The following is a 21,706-nucleotide window of genomic DNA, read 5'->3' as shown; positions in this document are numbered from 1 at the left end:
CCTACCCACAGCACCTCTCTCCTATCGGCACCTGACATGGTCCAGAAGGCCCCCTCCCCAGGTCAGAAACGCAGGCGGGGTCATGAGACGACTTCACTGTCCCCTAAAGGCACAGCGGCTCCCTCTCCACTGCCCTCTGTCCCAGTTCATGGTGGTTTCTCAGCCTCGTTGTTGTCCTCCTGGGGCCCTTTGGGGTCACCCCGCTGTCTCAGGGGTCTCACTGGCGTGTCCGGGGTGGGACTGGGCAGGTCATCCAGGACAGCGTTCCCACAGCGTGGCCCCGGGGCCGGGGGCATCCGCACCACCTGGGGCGTCGCAGAGACTCAATTCCCACGCTCCACCCAGCCCTCCCGCGTCGGAGACTCCGGGAGGCGGGGCACAGCCATCTGCTGTAACAAGGCTTCCGGGGGATTCTGACGAACCGCAGGGCGAAGAGCATCAGCATCACCGAGTGCCCACCAGGCGCCCGGCACTGCGCTTTGCAGGCGTGTCCTGCGGTCCTGGCAGGGTCCCGGAAGCCACAAACACTTGACGCCTGGAAACCGACAGAGCACCAGTGCCTTTCAAAAGACTGTGGAGCCAAATCCAGCGTTACTTCTGACCACAGATAAGAATCAGCTAAGACTCCTTAGCTAGTGGGAAGTCGGCCTCGTCTTCGAGCTGTAATGAAGACAGAGGCCCCAGCACAGTCAGGGTTGACGACGGGTGTGACAGCCGGCCCGGGTCCGCTCCTCTCTGCCGAGGGCAGCGGCACCGGCATCAGCCCTGAGCCACCGCCTCAGCCTTCCCGCACCCAGGTGAAGTCCCGGGGAGAGACTAGTGACCAAAACTGTTTTGCACACGTTTGCACGTCCAGTTCAAGAACCCCAGCTCCAAGCGTGTGACCAAGTTCAGTTCCGCCCATGCGGCCCGCTGTGGCCGCAGCCAGGCCCACGACGGTGCAGTGCCGTTCGTGTGGCCGCACCCAGGCAACCAGGCAGCGCTGCCCCAGGCAGGCGCACGGGCCCGGTGCACAGGGCGCTGCCTCCGCTTCATGCTCTCTCTGTTGCCTTCGGTTGAGTCCCCACAAAAGCTCAACGAACTTCTGTGAGGCCTTTTCCTGACTGACTAGCCTGTTTTAGTTGCTAGGATCTTGAAACGAGCCATCTCTCTGATCCCCCAAACTACCTTGCGTCTCACTTGTTTCAGCCACCAGTCACAAGCATTAAAATGCAAGTTCAGTCAATGTTTAATCCTGGATCCTGCAGGAGCCACAGTCTGCGGGGACCCAGGGCGGGGGGGAACCAGAAGGGCGTAGGGAAGCTGTTCAGCCACCAGGGGCATCGCAGGGCTTCCCAGGCCGCCAGCCTCCCGGTGGCCAAGGTGCTGTCACAGGGGAGGGGCCCTCGCTGCGCTGGGTGGGGAGGTGGGTTGGGACGGACCCCAGGCCCCGCCGCTCCCGGAAGGCTGTCTCCTGCTGCTTCCACTCCCTTTGTGCCCCGTGTCAGGTGGGCAGCCGGAGGCCCCGCACCCACCCACCCCCTCCCTGCGGCCGGGACCTGCTGGCCCTCAGACTCTGGGACCCAGAGGACGAACATGCCCAGGGTGGGGTCAAAAGAGCTTTAGGGTTTGAGGACAGAGGTGACCTGTGGCAGGAGGTGGGTGTTATCTCTGGAGGAGTAAGCATGGAACAGTACCTGTTATCACAGCCGGCAGATGCTGCAGCCCGCGGGCAGGTACGTTCTTACACACACACACACGCACGCACGCACGCACGCAGGCGCGCGCGCGTCCTTGGGGGAGGGGCAGGGCTGCGTGTTAGCGCCTGAGCTCCCGGTCCTGGAAACATGGCCTGGCTGTTACCACAGGACACCCTCCCTCTCTGGGGCGCCTGGGGTGCCCGCAGACTCTAATTCAGGGGGCCTCCCTCAGCTCTCTGGGATGGAATGAGGCCTCCCACTTTCCCAGGCTTGGAATCACGAGGCTGTGTGTGTTTTGCACACCTGCAGCCACACGTAAGGGAGATTGGACCTTTAAGCCGGTGTTTGTCAGACTTGAGTTTCTTGGAACGCTGAAGCTCCGACATATATCTACCATCTAATGAAAGTGCCTCCTGAGCGTTCCGAGTGCTTTACTTGTCTGATGTAAACCTCGCAACAGCCCTATGGTCGTTCCCACTTTACAACAGAAAACCACGGCGCCAAGAGTGTAAGTAACCGCCCAAGGTCCCACGTCTGGTCTCCTAGGCCCCGGGCACCTAGGCTCTGTCCCCCATAGACTCTGTTACTCACACACCATCGTTTCATGAGGGAAGGAACTTCTCGCGGGTGGAAGGAAGGGGCCACGCTCTCAGAGACCCTGTGGGCCAGCCCCTAGGCTCGAGTCCCCCCTTGCTTTGGGGAACTGCAGCAGGCCTGGCCACGAGGCCTCCCCGCCGTGAGAGCTACTTTCCAGGTGAGGGTTTGCGCCAGGTGGGCAGTGCACTCGCTCCCCGTCTGCTTTGCCAGCCTGGGTGGCACGCCGCTGCTTATTGGGTCCTTGGGGCCCACTTGGCCCAAAGGAGGGGGTTTGCATCAGCCCTCGTGCCATTTCAACTCGTCCTGTAAGGGTGATGGGCCGAGGGAGGGAAGGGGGAAGTGTCCGTTGGAAGGGGGTCCGGACAACTGCTTTCAGGTCACCAGGCTGGGGTTCCTCAGGGTGACAATCAGGAACAGAGGTTGGAAAGCCACCAAACACCACTCAGATGATGAGAGCAGGCCCCAAAGCAGGAATACGAATATTTATCACCTGCTTTTACGTCTCGGGTTGACCTAGAAGATCGTTCCAACTGTTCTTCCACAAGATGACAAACACGGCATTGACAACGGGGAGTGAAGACGTCAGAGGGGCTTCGAGCAAGTGGCGCTTCCTCTGGGCCTGGGCGTGCTCAGGCTCCTCCCTGAGGAGAGGGGCCGCCTCTGGTACGTCAGGAAAAGGGGGAGCGAGGGGGACCTGGGTGCCGGCCGAGCGCGAGGGCGGCCTGGGTCCAGATTCCCTTTATGTTCAGGCTGTCCTCGCCCCCCACCCCCCTGCTCCCCGCAAGAGAGATGCTGAGGAAAGAGCAGCCCTTGACTCTCAGATCAGCGCTTGCACGACCCGCTAATTGCTCCTGGTCTGATATGCCTACAATGATGACCGTATTTTGGTGAAGAAACCCCAGCTCTTCGGATTTCAGTTCATTTCATTTATCTGTTTCCCCTTTTTCTTCTCCAGAGGGCTGCGCGCTCCCGTGCCATCGCCCTGCACCTGCAGCTACGAGGCTGTGTGTTTTTCTGCCTTTTCCCCTCATCTCTAGTTGTTTCCTACAAAGTCAGGGTCCAGAGCTGTTTCCAGGCGAGGTGGAATCAACTCCATTGTCCGGTTGTTCCACTGCTTCAGAATCTTCCAGCGGGAGGGCTGTGTATTTTCCTGGGGTGCAAACCTAGCTTGCCCTTCCCCTTGGCTCTGTGCTTTCCTCCACCACATGCTTCCTTCACCCTGAGGTTATCACGATTTTCCCTGCCCACGCCCCTGTGGTCAGGAATAACTCAGTCTCCCTGCCAGACCTCTCTTCTGGAACTTCGTATGGACTTGTTTATCTCGAAAAGAAAACTCTTCCACCCTTAGCCTGTGTTCTTTTTCCAAAGAGCTGCAAGTACACGGTGTGTGTGTGGGAGGGCTGGGGGAGGGGAGAAGGACCATGTCGGGAGAGAAGGGTAGGGGAGCTCTCTCCTTCTCTCTGCCTCTCCCTCCCACTCTCTCTCTCTCTCTCTCTGTCTCTCTCTGTCAGGCAACAGCTCCTGAAGGAAACAGGGCATCAGATACCTCTTTGAATTTCATAACCTAGGTACTGTCCAAATATCTAAAAGGACAAGAAAAATGTGTAGAAACAGACTAGAAAAAATTGAAACCTATGTTTGGAACACGTGACCCTTGCAAAAAAATGGTTAAAAAATGGCTTATTTATACCAGCCAGAGGAAAGGATGAGGAAAGAAGTCACAGATTCGACAGGCTTTTGCCGAGGGTCGCCCTGCGCCCTTTGTGACTGGGGAACAGGGCCGTTGTAGGACGGGGTCTGCTTCAGGCTCCTCGGGCCTGGCCTTGCAGACGCTGGGAAGCAGGTCCTGGAGCCCGTCCGGGGTCCTTGGTGGGTGGGAGGGAGTTCACATTCCCAGGAGGTGTGAGGTCACAGGGCCTGGCCACTTGCCTCCCGGGCCTCTGTGACCCTCCAGTTGCTCAGTGGGATAACAGCTGCCTGAGGGCTGCCCTTTTAGGACTGGAAGGACACCTCCATTCAACCTCACAGCTGGAAAGAAGCTTTGGAGGTCAGGTAGGTAGAAACCTGCTCTGCACACCTACCCTGCCGACGTGTCTGTCCCGCCGCTGTCCTCGCTGGGGAGGGTCTGGCAGCTCAGCCGCTCCGGTGACATCTACGAAGTGTCAGTAACGGGGCAGCGCGTGCCGAGTGCCTCGTGTGCATCACATCACTACGTCCTGCCCACGGCATCTCGCTCAAGGTTCCTCAGAAAGAGAAGAGGAAGGATGCAAACCCAGCCGCTGGACTCCAAAGCCCGTGCAGTTAAGTCCTGGACTGCCCTCCAGAGGCAGGGCACCCCCAACCTGAAGCCTGGAGGATCCAGGGCCTCTTGCCAGGCGATCGGCTTCGTGGCTTAGGCACACGTGGAAGAGGCCAAAATGAACTAGCTGGGCTCTGAAAGGGCCCCTTCAGCGTCTCAAAGTCTTTCCCATTCCTATTTCGTTGGCTACTACCCCCAGCAGCCCCTGGGCATTTCCCTTTCTCAGGGCCCAAACCATCTGCTTTCTCTTATTCCTCCGCCTAGGGCCAGTGGGGACCGGAGGGAGAGAACGTTTCCTCGAGGTCTTGGCCGTGGGCAGCTGGACAACGTGTGATTCAGAAGGGTCACTTCTTCTGCCCTCATCTTCCTCCCTTGAGCCATTCACGTCTGCTGAATGCTGGCTGGCCTTGGGGGAAGCTGAAGCAAAAGGAACAGAGGCCAAAAGCAATGGGGGCACCCGGGCTTGGAGAAGTGACGAAAAGGAGGACTGACAGAAGGTCTGCAGGGTCCTGCTGCGTCCAGGGAAATGCCCTTTCTCAGATTTTTTCCAGTCCCAAAGAAAGAGCCACAGAATGAGCCTGGGTGGGGTGATAGAAATGTTTCTGGGTCACCAATGACAAGGACGTTTACTGAGACCTGGGGGAATGTCGCAACCGGAGCTGAAAAGACAATCCATTTTGTTCTAGTTCAAAGGCTTTTGAAAAATAAACGCGTGGTTAACAGTTTGAACTGTTTCGCTGGGTATTTATTTTAAACAAAAGCCTTTTAATTAGGTTTAATAAATATTTTGTAAGTTTGGCTTAAAGGCAAAGAAAGATTCTTTTGAGTCCCTGCCCTGGGGATCATTCTAGGTGAGGGCAGTAGGGGGCGCTCACGCCCTGCACGTCACAGGCACAGTCGCTGAAGCAGCCGGTCCGGAAGGAAGCTGTGGGTGTCCCGCCTGTCTCCACGACCTCCTCCCACCCAATTCATGGTGAGTCTTGGCAAAGCCCAGATGTGGAACCCTGTGTTCCCAAGTGTGGAAACACCACGTCTGGGCCCACCGTGAAGGCGGCTCTCCAGCGGCTGTGCTGCCTTTCCTCTTCCCGACCCCTCACCCCAGAGTGCGAACTTCATGGGCAGGGGACACCATGGGAAACTCACCGTCCTGGAGAGGCTGGCAGGCGCTGGACGGCCAGCTCCGTAAGTGCAGCAGGGCTCGCTTACGTGACGCTGGAGCGTGTTCAGGGCTGGCATCACGCGGGAGTCCTTGGCAGACTCCTAGGCTGGAGCAGGTTTACGGGAGGCCCAGGGACTCGGGCGTCATGGTCACTGCCATGGGGACTGAGCGTCCTCTTTCCTCTCTTCTTGGGGTGGGGGTGGGGGGAGGAATAGAGGGCTCCCAGAAGCCTCGCGGGTCGCCTTTTCCAGAGTGTGGATTTCATCCCACTTAATGTATCTGGAAACGTTCCACGTCTCCAAGGTTAACACTGATCCCCGTCCAGCTTTCCTCACTGATGCTGTTTTCTAGTTTCTCAGTCGTGTTCACATCACGGACTAGGGAAGCTGATGAAGAGCTTCACTCCCCCGTGAGCAGCTCATAATCAGGCGTTTCTCCATCACTGAGAGTGGAAGTGAGAGGTGGGAAGTGTGTTGAGGTTGTGTTACACCCGTTTTTCATCTGTGACAGGACAGACTGCCATTATTATGGACCCATTTCCAGGATGTGTACTCGTCCCTCCTCACTGACTGACCTCTCACCGTGTGCCAGGCCCGTGCCAGGCTCGGGCATGGGGTTGGGCAGGAGGAAAGCGAGGCTGGGAAGGTAAGTGGCTCACGAGCCCACACACGCTCCTGTCCTGTGCGTCGGTCACAGGAGGGAAAGAACCTTCAAAAGGCAGGCGGCAGAGCCGAGGGTTTCATGAAAAGCTCACCAACACGCAGCTACTAAAAGGTGAGGTTTTCGCCCTGGAAAGGTCTTAAGCATATTTGTTACCACATGTTCCTGTCACCCTAGATTAACATTACTTTGGACTGAGTCTGAATTACATTCAGCCCTGACCTCCCCACATGCTTCTCATCCTCCTTGGGATTAGGGAACCCCTTCTATTTTCTACTTATTACTCATGGGACTTTGTTATGGGTAACTTCTGGGAAGCAAGGACCAAACTTCCACGTCTACACTGAAAACAGATTATGCTTCTTATGCAACGTACTTGGAGTGACGTGTGGGGAAGCAGGGAGAGGCACCCCCCTCCCCCCCTCCCCCCGTCCGAGGTGCAGGACCCTGGGCGCTGAGGGCCGTGCTGTGGGCCGGGCCTCGAGGAGGCATCTGGTTCCCACTGGAGCCTGGGGGTTGCTGGGCAGAATGAACTGCTGGGTTTTTCCTTTGTTCTTGGCTCTGCTCACCCCTCCAACCTACACTTTACGACGGGAGATGAGCCAGAAAATCCACTGACGCACATGAGAGCTGGGGTAAACCAGTGACTGAGGGACTTCCCTGGCGGTCCAGGGCTTAAGACTCCACACTTCCATTATGGTGGGGCGGGTTCGAACCCTGGCCGGGGAACTAAGATCCTGCATGCCACTCGGCGGGGCCAAAAAATTAAAACCAAACAAAAAACCCCCAGTGACTGAGAGACAGTCCAGGTGGAAAGGGATTCAGCAAACTGGGGAAAAACCTTTTACACCTGGTGCCTGTCAACAGAGGCAAATTAGGGGCTCCAATTGTTTGGCTCTGGAATGGCGGCTGTTGCAGACAGCGAGGGGTGGGGCACGAAAGAGCTTCTGGTCCCATTGTTTCAGGGGTGCAGGCTCAGGGCCCCTAGATGGTGGGCCTGGTAGCAGCCCCGGGGAGGAAGTGCTGGGTGGGCAGGACTCCCGACACGGGGAGACCAGAACTGCAGATTGACCTGGACTGAAACGGAGGCCTCCCTTCTTCCCTTGCTCCTACTTTTCGTGTGTGTGTTTGTATGTATGCGTGTATACATTCGTGTTTTGTGGCACTTATAACATGCAAGGCAAAGCTAGACCTTCCCCAAAGGTAATCTGTACCAGTCCCTCTCTCCTGGGACCACGTGGAAGGCCCTGCCACGTTGGACAGTGGATCTGAATTCTCACAGGTGTCACACGGTCGTACCTGGGAGGCCGCGGGAGCTGTGGAACCCCCGTTCTGGGTAGGAATCATGCATGGGTGTACCTGGCACGTGTTGGGCAGGACTGGATGCATCGGTGCTTGGTTTTTCCATGCATGTGCACGTTTCCCTGTTTAAATCTCATGCTTTCCCTAGGGCTTCCTTGCTGTACCGCTTCAAAAGGCACTTGATAAAACCTTCCAGGGCAGTTATGCGTATCTCCTCACATGTCAGGAGGTTCCTGGGGGAAGAGCAACCGTCTTCCAAAAGCCACTCATGTTTCCTACGTCAATGGAGATGACACGCTGGCAGCCTACACCTCATCTCTGGGCTCCGTGTACGCAGGAGCCTGGGAGAGTCAGTCCCCCGTAGGAAAGGATGCACCTGGGTATTTGATACACGCGGAAGTCTCTTAAACGGCACCTTGAACTTAGAAGCCAAAAATCTGGATACATGTAACGAGCTACGTTAAAAAGTTAAATCTACAGCTGCTGCCGGTGTCCGGCCTTTACGCTCAGTTTCTCACTCAGAGCAAGCTGCTCCTTGGCCTGTGTTGGGGAAACAGACTTCCCCTGAGTTTGTCCAGGAAAAGACGTTACACGTGGAAACAAACTTCCTCCATCCTCCATGCTCAGTCTATGTCCCTTTTTAATCTCCGGGCACGTCCTGTTCTGCTCTGGCTCCTTCCCAGAGAGAAGTGGGTGGGGAGCCCGGCCTCCCTCCTGAACACGCCTGGTAGCGCCCTTGACCTTGTGGACCCTCACCTGCTTGGAGCTGGCTTACTGGCCATTCTCTCACCTTGGCCATCGTGAGAGAATGGCCACACCGCTCCCCTGCCCACCCCCACACTTTATCTGCATTGTTGGCCACAGCCCTTCCCCTCCACCCAGATGATGAGCCCCACGAGGGCAAAGGTTTCTGTTGTTCCCTTCCATGCTGTGCTTGCAGCGCCTGCAAGTGTCTCGTGTGGCAGACACTCAGTGTCTGTTGAAGGAAAGTAGAAGGAATGTAAGAAGCAGAGCAAAGCAGGACAGGAGAAATGTCTTTGGAACTTTCAACCCCACCAACCCGGTTTAGTAGAAGCCAGGCTCTGCTAGGAAAGGGCCACCCAGCTAAGTAACTTCCTTGCACGACTATTCCTAAACCTCTCCTCACCCTAACTCTGAGCTCAGCTCTGGAACCTGACTCAGAACTCTGCCTAACTCTTTCTCTATTTTTGTCTAGGACACAGAGTTCTCCCTCAAAAACAAAGGGAGTTCCCCTAAGAATTTGACAATGTCAAGTAAATGGCACTTCGAGGGCTTGAAATAGAGCTGATATTGTCCATTGTTCAGAGACTAGACATGCTTAAGATCCCACCCAGCCCCACCTCTCACCAAACCCTTCCCCAGACCCCTGCTCCAGTGCCACTCATGGCACCTTCCTCTGGGCTCTTCCCTGAACTACTTAAGTAATTTCTCAGTGATCGTGGTTCAGTCTGTACGCCTTCCCTCTAATCTACTTCATGCTTGTTCTTATCTTTCTAGAGCAAGCTCTGATTAAGTTGTCCCTCTGCCTCAAAATGTGTGATGCTTTTCTGTTTCCTACCAAATTCAGTTCAAGTTCTTAAAGGCCTCCTCTGATCTGGTTCCAGTCTGCTTTCTAACATTTTCTCCCATTTTCTCTTTTCAGGGATGCTGTAACTCTCAGCAAATCAAACCAATTTCACTCCCTGGACATGCCACCTCTTGTGCTCAGTGTTGTTTCCTAAGTGCCGTCCCACCCCCATTTCTGCCAGTACAAATTTCTAGACCTCTTTACAAGGAAATTCCAGCTCAAATGTTCCTCCTCCACGTAGCCTCCCTGATCCCTCCAGCCAGGTCTCTCCCTCCAAATCTGCAGAGGACATGCATGCTTTGCTGTTTCCCTCATGGCACTCAAGTTACTTCTATATTCGTTTTATTTCTGTCAGTCTTTACTTCAGAAACCATAAGCTCCTAAGGTCAGAGACTTCATTCAATCAACCCCAGGCCTGGGGACACCTTGGTACAAGAGACAGGTATGGCCCTGTCCTAATGGAACTTAATCGAATGGAGTTTAGTCCAACTGCTTTTAAATAATCAATTACCATTGTAATAAAAGCACAGGATGCTACGTGAACCTAACAGGAAGTCCCAGCCCAGCGTGGGAGGCTCTGGGAATGCTTCTTTAAGAAGTGAAACTTAGGTATGGACTTGATGGATGAGTAAACCGGACTAAAGGGAGGACAATGGCAGCACCAGTGTTTCAGAGAACAATTTGGAGAAATTTTGGCCAGGCTGATGGCAGTTGTTCTGAGGATTAGACCTGAAGTGGGAGTTGAGGCAAACTATCAGGTGCCATGTTTCTCAGTGTTCTGTCCTAAAGTTCCCTGGTGAGTACCTCTGAGCATTCTGGTAAAGTGAGCTTATGATCATTTCCTGGCAACATTCAATTATTCATTCAACATTTTTTTGAGCTCTACTATGTGCCTGGCACTACAGCGGATATACAAATAGAAGACACAGTCCGATGTCAAGAAATAAATCAGGTGAGGGAGACACACTAGTTACAATAGACAAGACTTATTAAGTGGCTACTCTATACTAGGTGCTTGCTGTTCTAAGCCTTTTACATATAATTCCACTCTCATAACTGCCCCAGGAGGTAGCTGTACAAGACAGTGTGATTGAGACGTGGTTTGGTGTAGCTAAACAAAATCTGCTAGGGAAATAGACATGAGGGGCCTTCACCCCAAAACTGGAGGCAGACGGGAGTGGGGACTGAGTGGCGGGTTCCGAGAGGAGGTGAAGCCTGACCTTTGTACTGAAAGTCCAACTACAAGTAGCCAAGCACAGCAGGCCGGGACGGATTTCCCAGGGAGAGGGAGGCGGACTTTAAGCAGGGCAGTGGCCCGGTTAAAACATGACCCAGCAGAAACGGGAAGGATGGACCAGAGGGGGCCGGACTGGAGAGAGGGCTGTTTTTGTTTCTAGGCCAGAAACAACAAAGGCTTGAATTAAGTAGCAGCAGCAGGGACGGAGAAAATGACAGAAAATATTACCAACAGGGGTGGGAAAGATAATCCAGAGGTGATATTTAGGTAAAAGCACACAAAGAAAAGCACATGACCAGTTCACATATTTACAACAAGGTCACCTGTAACTGTTTTACATCAGAAGAATAAGTTAACTTGACTCTCCTTTAGAACTAGGCCCTGGCACAAAAGACAAAGACACCCATCTGCATAAACGAACTCACATTTTCTGCCAGCATTACCCTCCCTCAAGGGTCTCCCAAAACGCTAGTGCCCCAAAGAATCGCAATGCCAGTACTGGCAGGGTCAAAGCTCCAGGTTTTTCTTCTTATCACTGGGTCTGGGAGAGCTGAGAGCTGTATCAGCTCAAGACTTCTCGGGTTGCAGCCCTGTTGGTGCCTAGGGATTTCAGGGTGGCTCTAATGCCTTTTTATAATGGGTAGGAAGGGCCCCAACTATCTGTGTGGGTCATACATTTATTATTATGTCACTGGGTTTTTGAAAACCAAATCACTCACAGTGCTAGCATTTTATAAACTGTAAAACACACTGAAAAGGAATTTTTACTCATCTTGTAGGTAGACTCATTTGCATTCAACAGAGAATTCTGTTTCTGGACAAAAGTTATCATGTACACAGGTCCTACCACATGTACCACTGCTGCCTGAACTGCCAAAGAGAGCACATCTGCCTCAGCCCCTAAATTAAGGTGAACTAGTGGAATTTTATTTGCTTGTGATCTTTTCTTCTTATGTTCTAAAGCAACTTTCCCAACAGAGGGTCTCTAGATGGCAAGAATCATCAGAGGTAATTCATTTGCCGCTGGCCCTTTACTGAGTGTGTGTATGTGTATGTTGCTAAGCCTGTCTAACTTTTCAGGTTCTCTGGTCAATGAGACGCACTCACTCACTTATTCAGTCTTTCAGACTCCAGCCAAAGGCCCCCAGAAATGTTAGCTGTGGAAAAAAGTAGGCAACAATAGAAAGAAGGGTGTGGAGGCGCCCCGCAAAATGACTCTAAAGACAACTCTGCCCATAGCCTCTGCAGTGACTTGTTTGCTTATCTATAAAATGGGTGGGTATAAAAATTTCAAGTATTTTTGGTACAAGAATTCAAGTAAACAAATCAAGAGTTTAACAACAGTAAAACAGCTTTCCCTTTGTCCCCACGGCTGTTCAAACCCTAGTTCTCATCATTTTGCTGATGAGGAAGTTCTTTCTGGATTGACTATGCCCCATCTTAGTTTTCCCATCTGTATAAAAGTTTACCCATGTGAAAAATGAATTACATTACATTTTGGGATTTGATGTTTATGAGCAAGTTCCCCCCATTTAAACTCTCAGTACATTTGCAGATCTCTCAGTTCAGTACTTAGAACAAACATTCTGTTCAGAAAACAACGCCCCAACTATGTGTCCCAGTGCCATGCATCGAGGAGACAGACACACATCTTCCTTTACTACCTTTAGTATCATTCTCTGAAAGGAATTTCTCTGGCCTGTTATTCATATGCAAATCAAACTGTAAGGCACGAGTACTTAAAATTCTACGTTCTGCATTTATATGGATCACCTGTGGCTGAGGTAGCTACTGAGGACCCCAACACAGTTTGCCGGCCTTGAATGGTTTGGTAAACCGTTGTTAAAAACACTCAACACACTCACTGAATGATAGAAAATGCTTCTTAAAAATTTACCCTTTTCCTCCCTGAACTTAAGTGATGCTGGTAGCTTGGGGTCAGCACACACTCTCCTTTGCCTGTTGCTCTCACGCTACAGACCACTTATTGTCAAAATTCACAGCAAGGTGCATCTGTAGTTAGAATGCCCTTCCTTCAGGCTCTCGCAGGCTCAGCACCTAGGCAATGAGCTGCCTTCCCCCAGTAAGTACCATTCTCTACTCCTTGGCTGTAAGGTATTACTGAAATATCCCAACAGGTCTCTAATCAATAAAGTATAGCTTCAGAAAGATTCAAGGCAACTTCTCAAGATGTAACCCACCACTCAGGAAAGCAGCTCTGCACAAGATACCTGGCTCAACAGCTCTAGGATTTGATGACTTTCTCCAACTAGCCTCCTTTATATTCTTTTCCGTTTTAGGGATGGTGTTCATGGACTCCTTGCCCTTTCAGCTCTTTTCTTACCTGCCCAGGAAGCTGATGTGTGTGCTGCCTCGCCGAACACTCTCTAGTCTGTACAAACTCAATGGATGCTTACGTAAGGCGCGCCTTGGTCTCATGACTTTTCTTATCCACTTGACCTCGATCGGCACCACCAATTCTTCCTTCCAGCCAACAGTAAATAACAACAGCAGGAAGCTTTACTCCAGAAAGCATTAATAAGATATTTTAATGAAGGGTCGGGGGGGCGGGCGGGGGGGAACCAAACAAACCTTAGGCTTATGTTTCTATTCAAAGACACTCAAAACTATTTTTTTCCCTGCCCATCCCTTCTAACTGCAATGTTATTTCTGACCATGTAATAAAGGCTGGTTTAAAGTTTTTGCTTTTGTTTTTTAAAAAGTTTAAACCTTTTAAAAAAAGATTAAACAACCAGGCTAGCAAAAAGTACTCAATACATACTTTCCGTGTATCAAACAAGCTAATATTTCAGTACAATGTAACTATACAGAATATATACGATACACATATATTCACAAAGCAAACACTATAGGCTCAGAACATATTTGAAAAAACATGATATTCACAGTGATTACAATAACTCTAAAAATGATTGTAACATTGAAACGGCACTTAGTATACAAAAAAGTCACAAAAATATATATATGTATGTAGTCACCAAGAACTATGGTTCCTGTAAAGTACTAATAGCCAGATACTAGTATATAAAAGGTGAAGTTCCGACACTGTATACATTTTTAGGAAATAAAACAAAATCCAAAACCATTTTTGTTACTGTTGAAAGTCAAACATGCCAAATAACTTAGCTATGGCCACTGTAACCAAGTAAAGCCAAACTTGAAGGAGATGACAACTGGATACAAAGCTGGTGAACTTGGGCCTGTCCCAGGTAAGAAAGTTGTACTGGTTCTAGGAGAGGGTAGAAGACGGGACAACACCCTTCCACATAATTTAATTCACATTTCTTCCCCAGCATCACCTTCCCTCCCCCGAGGGTTTCACAAAATGCCAGTGCCCAAAAAGAATCATAATGCTATAACTAGCAAGATAAAAGTTTCTCCCAAACTTCCTTGATGTTGGGCTATAGGCGAATTTCAAAGCATGCATTCATTAGCTAAACAGGACCGCCAGTCACCCATCTGGAAGACTGTGGTACGTACACACCTTCCTCCTAGGCTGGTGGTACTAGAAAGTACTCCAGTTTTTGAATGGAGCCGGATTTATAGGTTAGCTCTGTAAAATACTGAGCTACTGTAGCAGCAAATACAAAATTACAGAAACTAAAACAATTTTATTTAAAAATTCATTTCTGTTACATCAAAACAATTTTTTCCCCTTCAAATCTGTTTCCTTTAATCAGACATCAATTTCTTCTACCACTGAATTATGGTCTATTGTCTCAAATCGACTTGTTCATTATGCTGCTGTGGAAAAAGACAAGTTCAAATCCTGGAAAGTTTACATTTACTCTTAAAAATGGGAATACAGGAAATTTAAAGTAAAAAAAAAAGTCTGTTCTAAAAGTATCTCTCACAAATATATATATTTAAATATTAAAATAGGCTACCTAGGATTTTTATAAAATGGCTTTTGAAAAGATAGCAGAGGCACAAAGAAGCCATATGCTATCTTCCAATTGGACATAAGGTGCCGCAAGGGTGCCCTACAAAGAGGCAGGCAATCTCTATCTGATGCAACAGGAGGCACCAGCAACAACAGAAAAATCAAATATATTATTGGGACCTGGACTGAAATCAAATTTTACTCTACGAGAGACTGTTGTCTTTTTAAAAAATATCTTGAAATATAAGCATTAGAAGCCATCACTTTGTATAAGGAAGAAAATGAATAAAGTTTATGATCTTACTCCTGATCACCTGATGGCATTCATTTCAGGTACCTGAAAGAGGAAGAGCAGTGTAACTTTCAGTAATTTAATGGACCGCTCTCAGTATGAGAGACTTTACATAGCATTTGTCAACTTGAAAACTGATAACTGAAATAAAAGAAAGCTCTCAGAGAAAACACAATTATAACCTAATCATAGAAAAGGTTCTTTCTAGAAAAAGCAGGTGTTACTAGGAGCTGCATGAAAGGCTTCCCATCTTTAAATGAACACAGCCTCCACTAATACCAAGGAAACAGCATGTGTTTAGAGGAGATGACGGTCCTCTTAATGTAGGGAAGACTGATCCTTCCTCAGCAGATGATGTACTTTGGTAACCTGAACATTCATTTACAGGATGATTTTTAAACCTGTTTAACTGAATAATGAAATCTGGATATGGTTAGACCGGTATTTGGGAAAACAGGGACAAGGGACAATTTAATAAAAGTCATGACACTGTAGGCCCTCAAACCATCAAGCAGCAATTTTATCAATAAATCATTACAACTGAGCCTAGGGCTTTAAGTTTACTCAGCAAAATCAGTCAGTTTAAAAGAGAAAGGCAATCATCAAAGAATCAGATTTTATAAACCAGGCACTTCAAAGTGAAATTTAAAAATTTTAAGTCTTTAAAAAATTTTTTTTAAAAGTTTTATGTTTTCAACCAATGGGCTGAACCCTTAAATTCTTCGAAAACTATTATGTACATAAAAACCTTGGTATTAGTTGGAACTGGCCTGGCCCCTATGCAGAGGGAGCTATATAACCGAAGTAGCATATACACTTGAAGGCAGTCTCAATTTTTGGATACTGCCAAATTGAGATGCCAGTAACATCATCGCCTGACATCTCTGCAGAGACTATTTGTAAAGATATGGAACTATTACTTTTTTTTTAATCATAAAAATATAATCACTATGATGTAGTAGAAATATCTGTGTCAAGTATGAAGTTAAAAAAAAAGTACAACTATGATGCCACTAAGCGTCTTCATCCCATGAGCTGACATAGGCTTAACTTCCCATTAATAAATCTCAACATATTTATAATCTAAAAATGAAACATCCATAGACTGTCTGCTCCTTAGCTGAACCTGGAAATTGGTTCAACTCTACTTCATTGTTAATGTGAACCATTATTGCTTTTGGCAAATTAGTCTTGCTGAGGACCTTCCAAATAAAAATACCCTATGGTCACCAACATGTTGTCAAACAAAAATGACACTGAAAGATAAAAATGGGTATAGGCAAAATACGGAATAACTTGAATTTTGACGATCTGAGCCTGAAGCCTGGAGGAGTATGCTTAGCTCTAAATATCCCTCATAGACATGGTTACTGTAACTGAGCACCCCCCATTCTGTACCACTGACTGAGAAAAGAAAATCTTGTTTGTATACATGCTTCTCTCAGTAACTTTCCAAATCTAAATATATTATAAATAAATCATCTTATGTCAATAACTTACATTGAAAACCACATTTACTACCTTTTAGCAACTTTGGGTTGCTTCCAGATGTGAACTTTACCAGTTTTTCCCCTCCCAATTAATATTAATAACTAGAAAACTATTCTCCCTCACTTAGATGTATACTCCAGAGCAGGTACAATATTATAATTTTAGGATTGTTCATTCATCAAGTAATAAGAATAATTCTCTCCATGTGGTATACTAGTACAAACTGCCAATACCTTATAAAGTAATGTATTTCTCAGGGGCTACAAAGCTAAAAGAAACTAAACCATGATCTGAGAATCTTCAAAATAAAAGCCACTAAGCTAGATAACTTGCCTCTATTTAGATTAAGTATGAGAATAAAAAATAATAAGAGATAAAATAAAAGACCGAAAAGACTTAATACAACTTCCAAAGGCTCCCAGGGAACCATTTACACATCCGGAGAGACTGGCTCAGTAGTCAGAAGGTAACAGAGTTACCAATGATAAGTATATTAGATGTGCTGGCTGGTTCATTCCACTTGGGAACATATTTTAACAAAATGGAAGTTCTTTTGTTTTTAAAACCAAAGGGCATGTGTCATAACATGGAACCAGAATGTAAGTTCTGTAAGCCAGAATGGTTGCTGAAATGTTAAAATGTAAGAATGAATGAAGCTATTTAAACATTTTAGTACACTTTTGCCTCACTGAAAGTGAGAACTTTAAAAACTGGCAATGTAACTAAATATATAACTAATTATTTAAAATGAAAATTAAGAAGGTTACTTTAAATTCAAAGTAAGAAATATCCATTTAAATACATTTGTGGGTGATAACCTCCATCTGCATCCCTTTCTCGAACTTGAAATTCAAAAAAATGAAAACAAGTATTAATGCTTTTGTTTCTGAATTAGTACAATCACTGACATGCTAGATGCTTCCACTGTTAGAATACACCCTTAAAAATGGAAAGAATGACTGCAGGAGCTGTAATATCCAGTATCACAGCAAACATCTTTGCTCATTTCTAAAGTATGTATATCATACCTATTTGGTAGCTTTAAAATGAAAAATAAATGCTTTTCTTATATAAAATACTTGGTTTAAAAAGGCAATTTATCTTGCATCCTAAAATTTAAGCCCTTTAACAAAGTTACCCCCTTGGGCCTTCAGAAAGATAGCTATGCTAAAGTATTCTAAACTGGAATTTTCTTTATGTTTAGTTATACTGGTAATTTCTAATGGATGAGATAATATAACTGGCTTTCATCTCTTTGCAATGTTTTCCATATATTCTGGTAAAAATTATACACCCAGGCATCCTTCTCTTAAAGGAATTTTAAATAAATCTAAATAGCACTATATACAATTATCCCTCATAGCTTAGTTTCCTAAAACAGATCCATAAGCTAAGTATGCTTAAACTGTGTATCAAGAAAAATGTAGAGCCTCACTGAAATAGAAAAAAAAGGACTCTGTTTATATCACATGTTAAGTACTAGTTAGTTACCTGTATTGATACAATTTGGGGAGCAGACAACCAACAATCGGCATTTTCACTGTAGATTCAAATGTTTCATAAAACTTGGAAATCTGTATAATTTGTAATTACCAATGAAAATCTAAAGTTTCCATTTGGGAAAACACAGCCAGTGATGGTGGTAATCCTACATTCTGAGAACACAGAACACCTCAGAGCTGCCAAAACTGTGTAGGACTCTCTTAATACAAAATTCTCAGGACAAGGGGTGTGCTAAAACACTTTCAACCAACAAATCTCCAAATGGTTCTGATATATTTCTTCTCATTAACCCTACTCCTTTCCTCCTTTTCTTCCTTCCTTCTTCTTCTTTTTTAAAAAAATAACTCTTAGAACTGAGGGCAACAATGACTCCTGGTCATAATTTTACCGATTCTTTGTCTTCTCCATTAAGATTTTAAAATTAACTTTTGAGATTTATCTACTGGTAGGCATAACAGTTTCCAAAGAATCTATATTACATTAAAAATACAAATTCCTGACCTTTCCAGCTGAGACACAGCAGTACCGCTATTAGTATCACAGTCTGTTGAAGAAAGTAATTCAACCTATTAGTAAAGAAGCATAAATAATGGAAAGCCATCATAATCTGTATATGTTGATTTTCCTGAAGGTACTATACCTATGTTTGGGAGCAAAGAGGAAACAACAGGTTCATGAGAGAGAAAAGGAGTTGGAAACAAGTTAAAAACAGCAGAATATTCAAACAGACAGAAAGAACATTAGCCTAAAAAAAATCTTCAATGAGTTCACTTTCCCTTCCTTTACATTTGTAGGGGATAAAAGAAGTTATAGAATTAGCCAATTAAAAAAAAATGAAACAAATCACTATAACTTAGAAAAATTTTATTATTAACAACTAGCACCCAGACAAAACTGAGATCTTGTGTTTTGAATAAGAAACTGTCTTTTCTTTTTCTAACCTAATCAGGTGTTTTCATAATTATTAAACTTTGGGTATATACATAGAAAAAAAGAGTTACTCAAAAGATCATTGTTCATGGACTCATGAATATTTAGGATTAAGGTCAGTGATGCTTTAATGGCACCAGGTAAAAACGTATATTCCAGTCTAGAGTATCATATATATTTCAACTATAAACCACGAAGTTTCTTTCTTTTCTTTTCTTTTTTTAGCAGCAAGAGGTAATAGTCATTAATTTAAGGTTTTTAGTTTTTCTTTAGTCTTAACAATTCTTTTTTTTTTCCCCAAATAGATTTGAGTCATAGATCATCATTTTATAGACTCTCCTCTACTTCTACATTATTGCTTACATTGCGTAAAAACTATCCTAACTGCTTTTAGTATGACATTTGGCAATGTCTTAAACTATTTTGGAATAAGGACAATTTATCACTGTCATATGGGTATTTTGTAAACAATCGCAGTTGGGTTAAGAATATAGCCTTAACAGAGAATTCTTTATTTTGTCCAAAACAGCAGAATAAAAACATCCTCAACAATACACAAACCTATGTATAAAATATAGAACATCTCCAGTATATCTCCTTTTCATGGGATCATGCCAAGTACAGGCAAGAGAAAACTGATTTAGGCAATGACCCAATTAGCCAGGCATTAACATTCAAAGACCAGGTAAACAATAATTTTATCCAGAAAAGCAGTATGAAAGAGTTCCTATGAAGCTGAGATTCACATACTATATTCTCCATTCCTGGTCATTTCATGCACAAGTTGACTATCCTTAACCGTGGTTCTTCGCCTTCTTTCACAGAAGAAAGATTACTTGGAGGAGAGGTACTATAAAGGTACAGGGAATACCTATCCCAATACCAAATTTTCACCATGAAAAATTATAGTGACAAAGCTTAAAAAAAAAAAACAAAACAAAACACGTGGGATTTCAGAAGTATATACCCTAATCATTTTTAAGAAAGCTCACCATAAATACTTCCAAAAGCAACAGGCTTTACAAAATACTGTACAATATCCTGTGTATAGGAGTAAACATCTATTCAGGCCATTTGCCAGATTCGTTCAGTAATATGTTTCTGGTGTACGCTTTCATTTCAGGAAGGTCAATAATCATCTGATTTCTTCTTGACCTAATGATCTGTTGTTAGCCTACTCCTGATAATGGAAGAGGAAACTGATACAAGTTTTAAGTCAACTGGTTCTCCTTAAGTCTCAAGGTTTCTATTATATTTCAACACCATGTTATTGTGCACTTACAGAAGCAATCTCTCAGTCATGAAAAATAAAACATCAGTTGCAGAACTTACAAAGTAAAAAGGGAAATTCTTTCCCAAACCCTTTTTTGCTTAAAAAGTTAAATTAAATTCAAATGTACAAGACCAAGCACAGGCACTTTCCAAAAATCAAAAATGAAGCCAAACCATGAAATTACTCAATAGTTACAGAAGACAGCTCTGATTTTGGGGGGTCCTCTCTGGTTGCCTCGGCACAAGCACTGGTCTTTGGCTGCCCTGGCATTTCCTCCTCTTTTTCTGTCAGCCCACCAAGAGACCCCAAGGGAAAAGTGCTTTCACAATTCTGGGTCGAGGAGACCTGTGAAATTACAGGCATCTGAACAGAGGAGTTGTTTTCAAAACTGTGTTCTCCAAGATCATATTGAACAAGGGTCTCTTCTTGCTCCTGGTTTAAGTAGTCCGGTACTAGGAAATCACTAGGTAAGAGGCAAAGGATGAAACAGGGAGTTAATTTTCAAGCCAGTAATAAATAAGACACAATAAAAAGACCTGATTTGTAAAACAAGATTGGGATTTTTCATTTCTCTAATTTTTGAACGAATATTAGAACTCAGGAATTTTCAACTTCTAAACTTTCCTAAATATATGAACCAAAACCATCCATTAGAACCAGTATATCAACTCTCCCTACCACCAAGAGAGAGAAGATTATCACCTTCAGTGTCACTCTGGACACCTCAACATCCTTACTTGTTCTATGTAGAAGAGTTTTTGTATACAAAACAGATGGAAATAGCATGTTCATTTAAACAAAGATCATTTGAATAACTTATGCGTAACCTTTCTTGGATTATACACTAATTATAAGGTATATAAACCTAGCTTTTTATTACTTCCTGGATATAAATTAGTTAAGAAACTAAATCCTCAGGCATAAATGACCTTTTATATAATCTACTACATAGAGAAATGTAAAAAACTACTTAGATGCTTGATTTAAATCTTTACTGTTAAACAAAAAAAAAATTCATTACACTTTATCTCAATAACTAATATACTTAAGATTATTTTACAATTTGTCCACTATTAATAAAAAAAATTGAAGTCTGCTCATCTGCAAAGCAATTTAAGATGTCCTATGTTATATTTTCTAAAAAGTCTTCAGGTGTTAAACAAGAGTAGAGGATAGAGGGCTCAGTACAGGGAAGACATAGAAAACAGGCATGGTTAACTGAGACACTATTTTAGTCCGGAACAAAGTTTGTTATGTCATGTATAATCTAGGTTTAGTGATATGATAACCAGACACCCAGAGTTAGAAATGATTACATTAAACAAAATGTCTGGCTTGAAGAGAAAAACAACATCTATGCAGGAATAATTTGCTGAAAAATAAGATTTAAAAAATGAAGGCAGTTAAAAATTTAAGATTTGATTTTATAAGAAACTAAGGATTCCTATAGATGTACAATTCTGATAAAGTATTAAAAATAGACAACAGAGTTTTATATCTAGAGGAGACCTTAGAAATCATCTTTAAAGCTTACATTTTATCTTTCTCTACGCTTCAAGCTTCTTCATCTGTAAAGTGACGTGTTAAATCATAACACTGGTTAGTGGCAGAGCTAGAACTAGAACCTGATCCTTGGATACCCAATAAATCAGAAAGGTAGCTCTATTATAAGTTTTTTATATTAAAAGCATGGCGCTCTAAACTGAAAGAAAAAAAGGAAAACTTCATTTGATGTAAATTATCATATCCATTTTAGTTGGTGTAGAAGTTTCTCTCTTACTATTTAAAGAAA

The 21,706-nt window shown here is 45.2% G+C and overlaps 1 protein-coding gene and 1 long non-coding RNA gene across 6 annotated transcripts in view; one reads left to right on the top strand and one right to left on the bottom strand.

The window, feature by feature from the left end:
* Positions 1 to 5,459: 5,459 nt before the first annotated feature.
* LOC132370279 (uncharacterized) lies at positions 5,460 to 13,079 on the top strand. The gene is made up of 3 exons (XR_009504534.1): positions 5,460 to 5,548; positions 6,245 to 6,379; positions 12,822 to 13,079. It is a non-coding gene; the product is annotated as an uncharacterized LOC132370279 (long non-coding RNA).
* ZBTB44 (zinc finger and BTB domain containing 44) overlaps positions 13,041 to 21,706 on the bottom strand; it is a 71,156-nt gene continuing 62,490 nt past the window's right edge. For 4 of the 5 annotated variants that reach the window (XM_059930029.1, XM_059930025.1, XM_059930026.1 and 1 more), the window contains one exon: positions 13,041 to 20,377. In XM_059930029.1, coding sequence (XP_059786012.1) covers positions 20,095 to 20,377 — 283 coding nt within the window. In that variant the 3' untranslated portion in view covers positions 13,041 to 20,094. The remainder of the gene's footprint in view (positions 20,378 to 21,706) is intronic. The other variant, XM_059930028.1, reaches the window with a different exon arrangement.

The sequence above is a fragment of the Balaenoptera ricei genome, chromosome 8 (genome assembly GCF_028023285.1).
Source record: "Balaenoptera ricei isolate mBalRic1 chromosome 8, mBalRic1.hap2, whole genome shotgun sequence".
In the NCBI taxonomy this organism is placed as follows: domain Eukaryota; kingdom Metazoa; phylum Chordata; class Mammalia; order Artiodactyla; family Balaenopteridae; genus Balaenoptera; species Balaenoptera ricei.
This window is presented reverse-complemented; position numbering and strand designations above follow the sequence as displayed.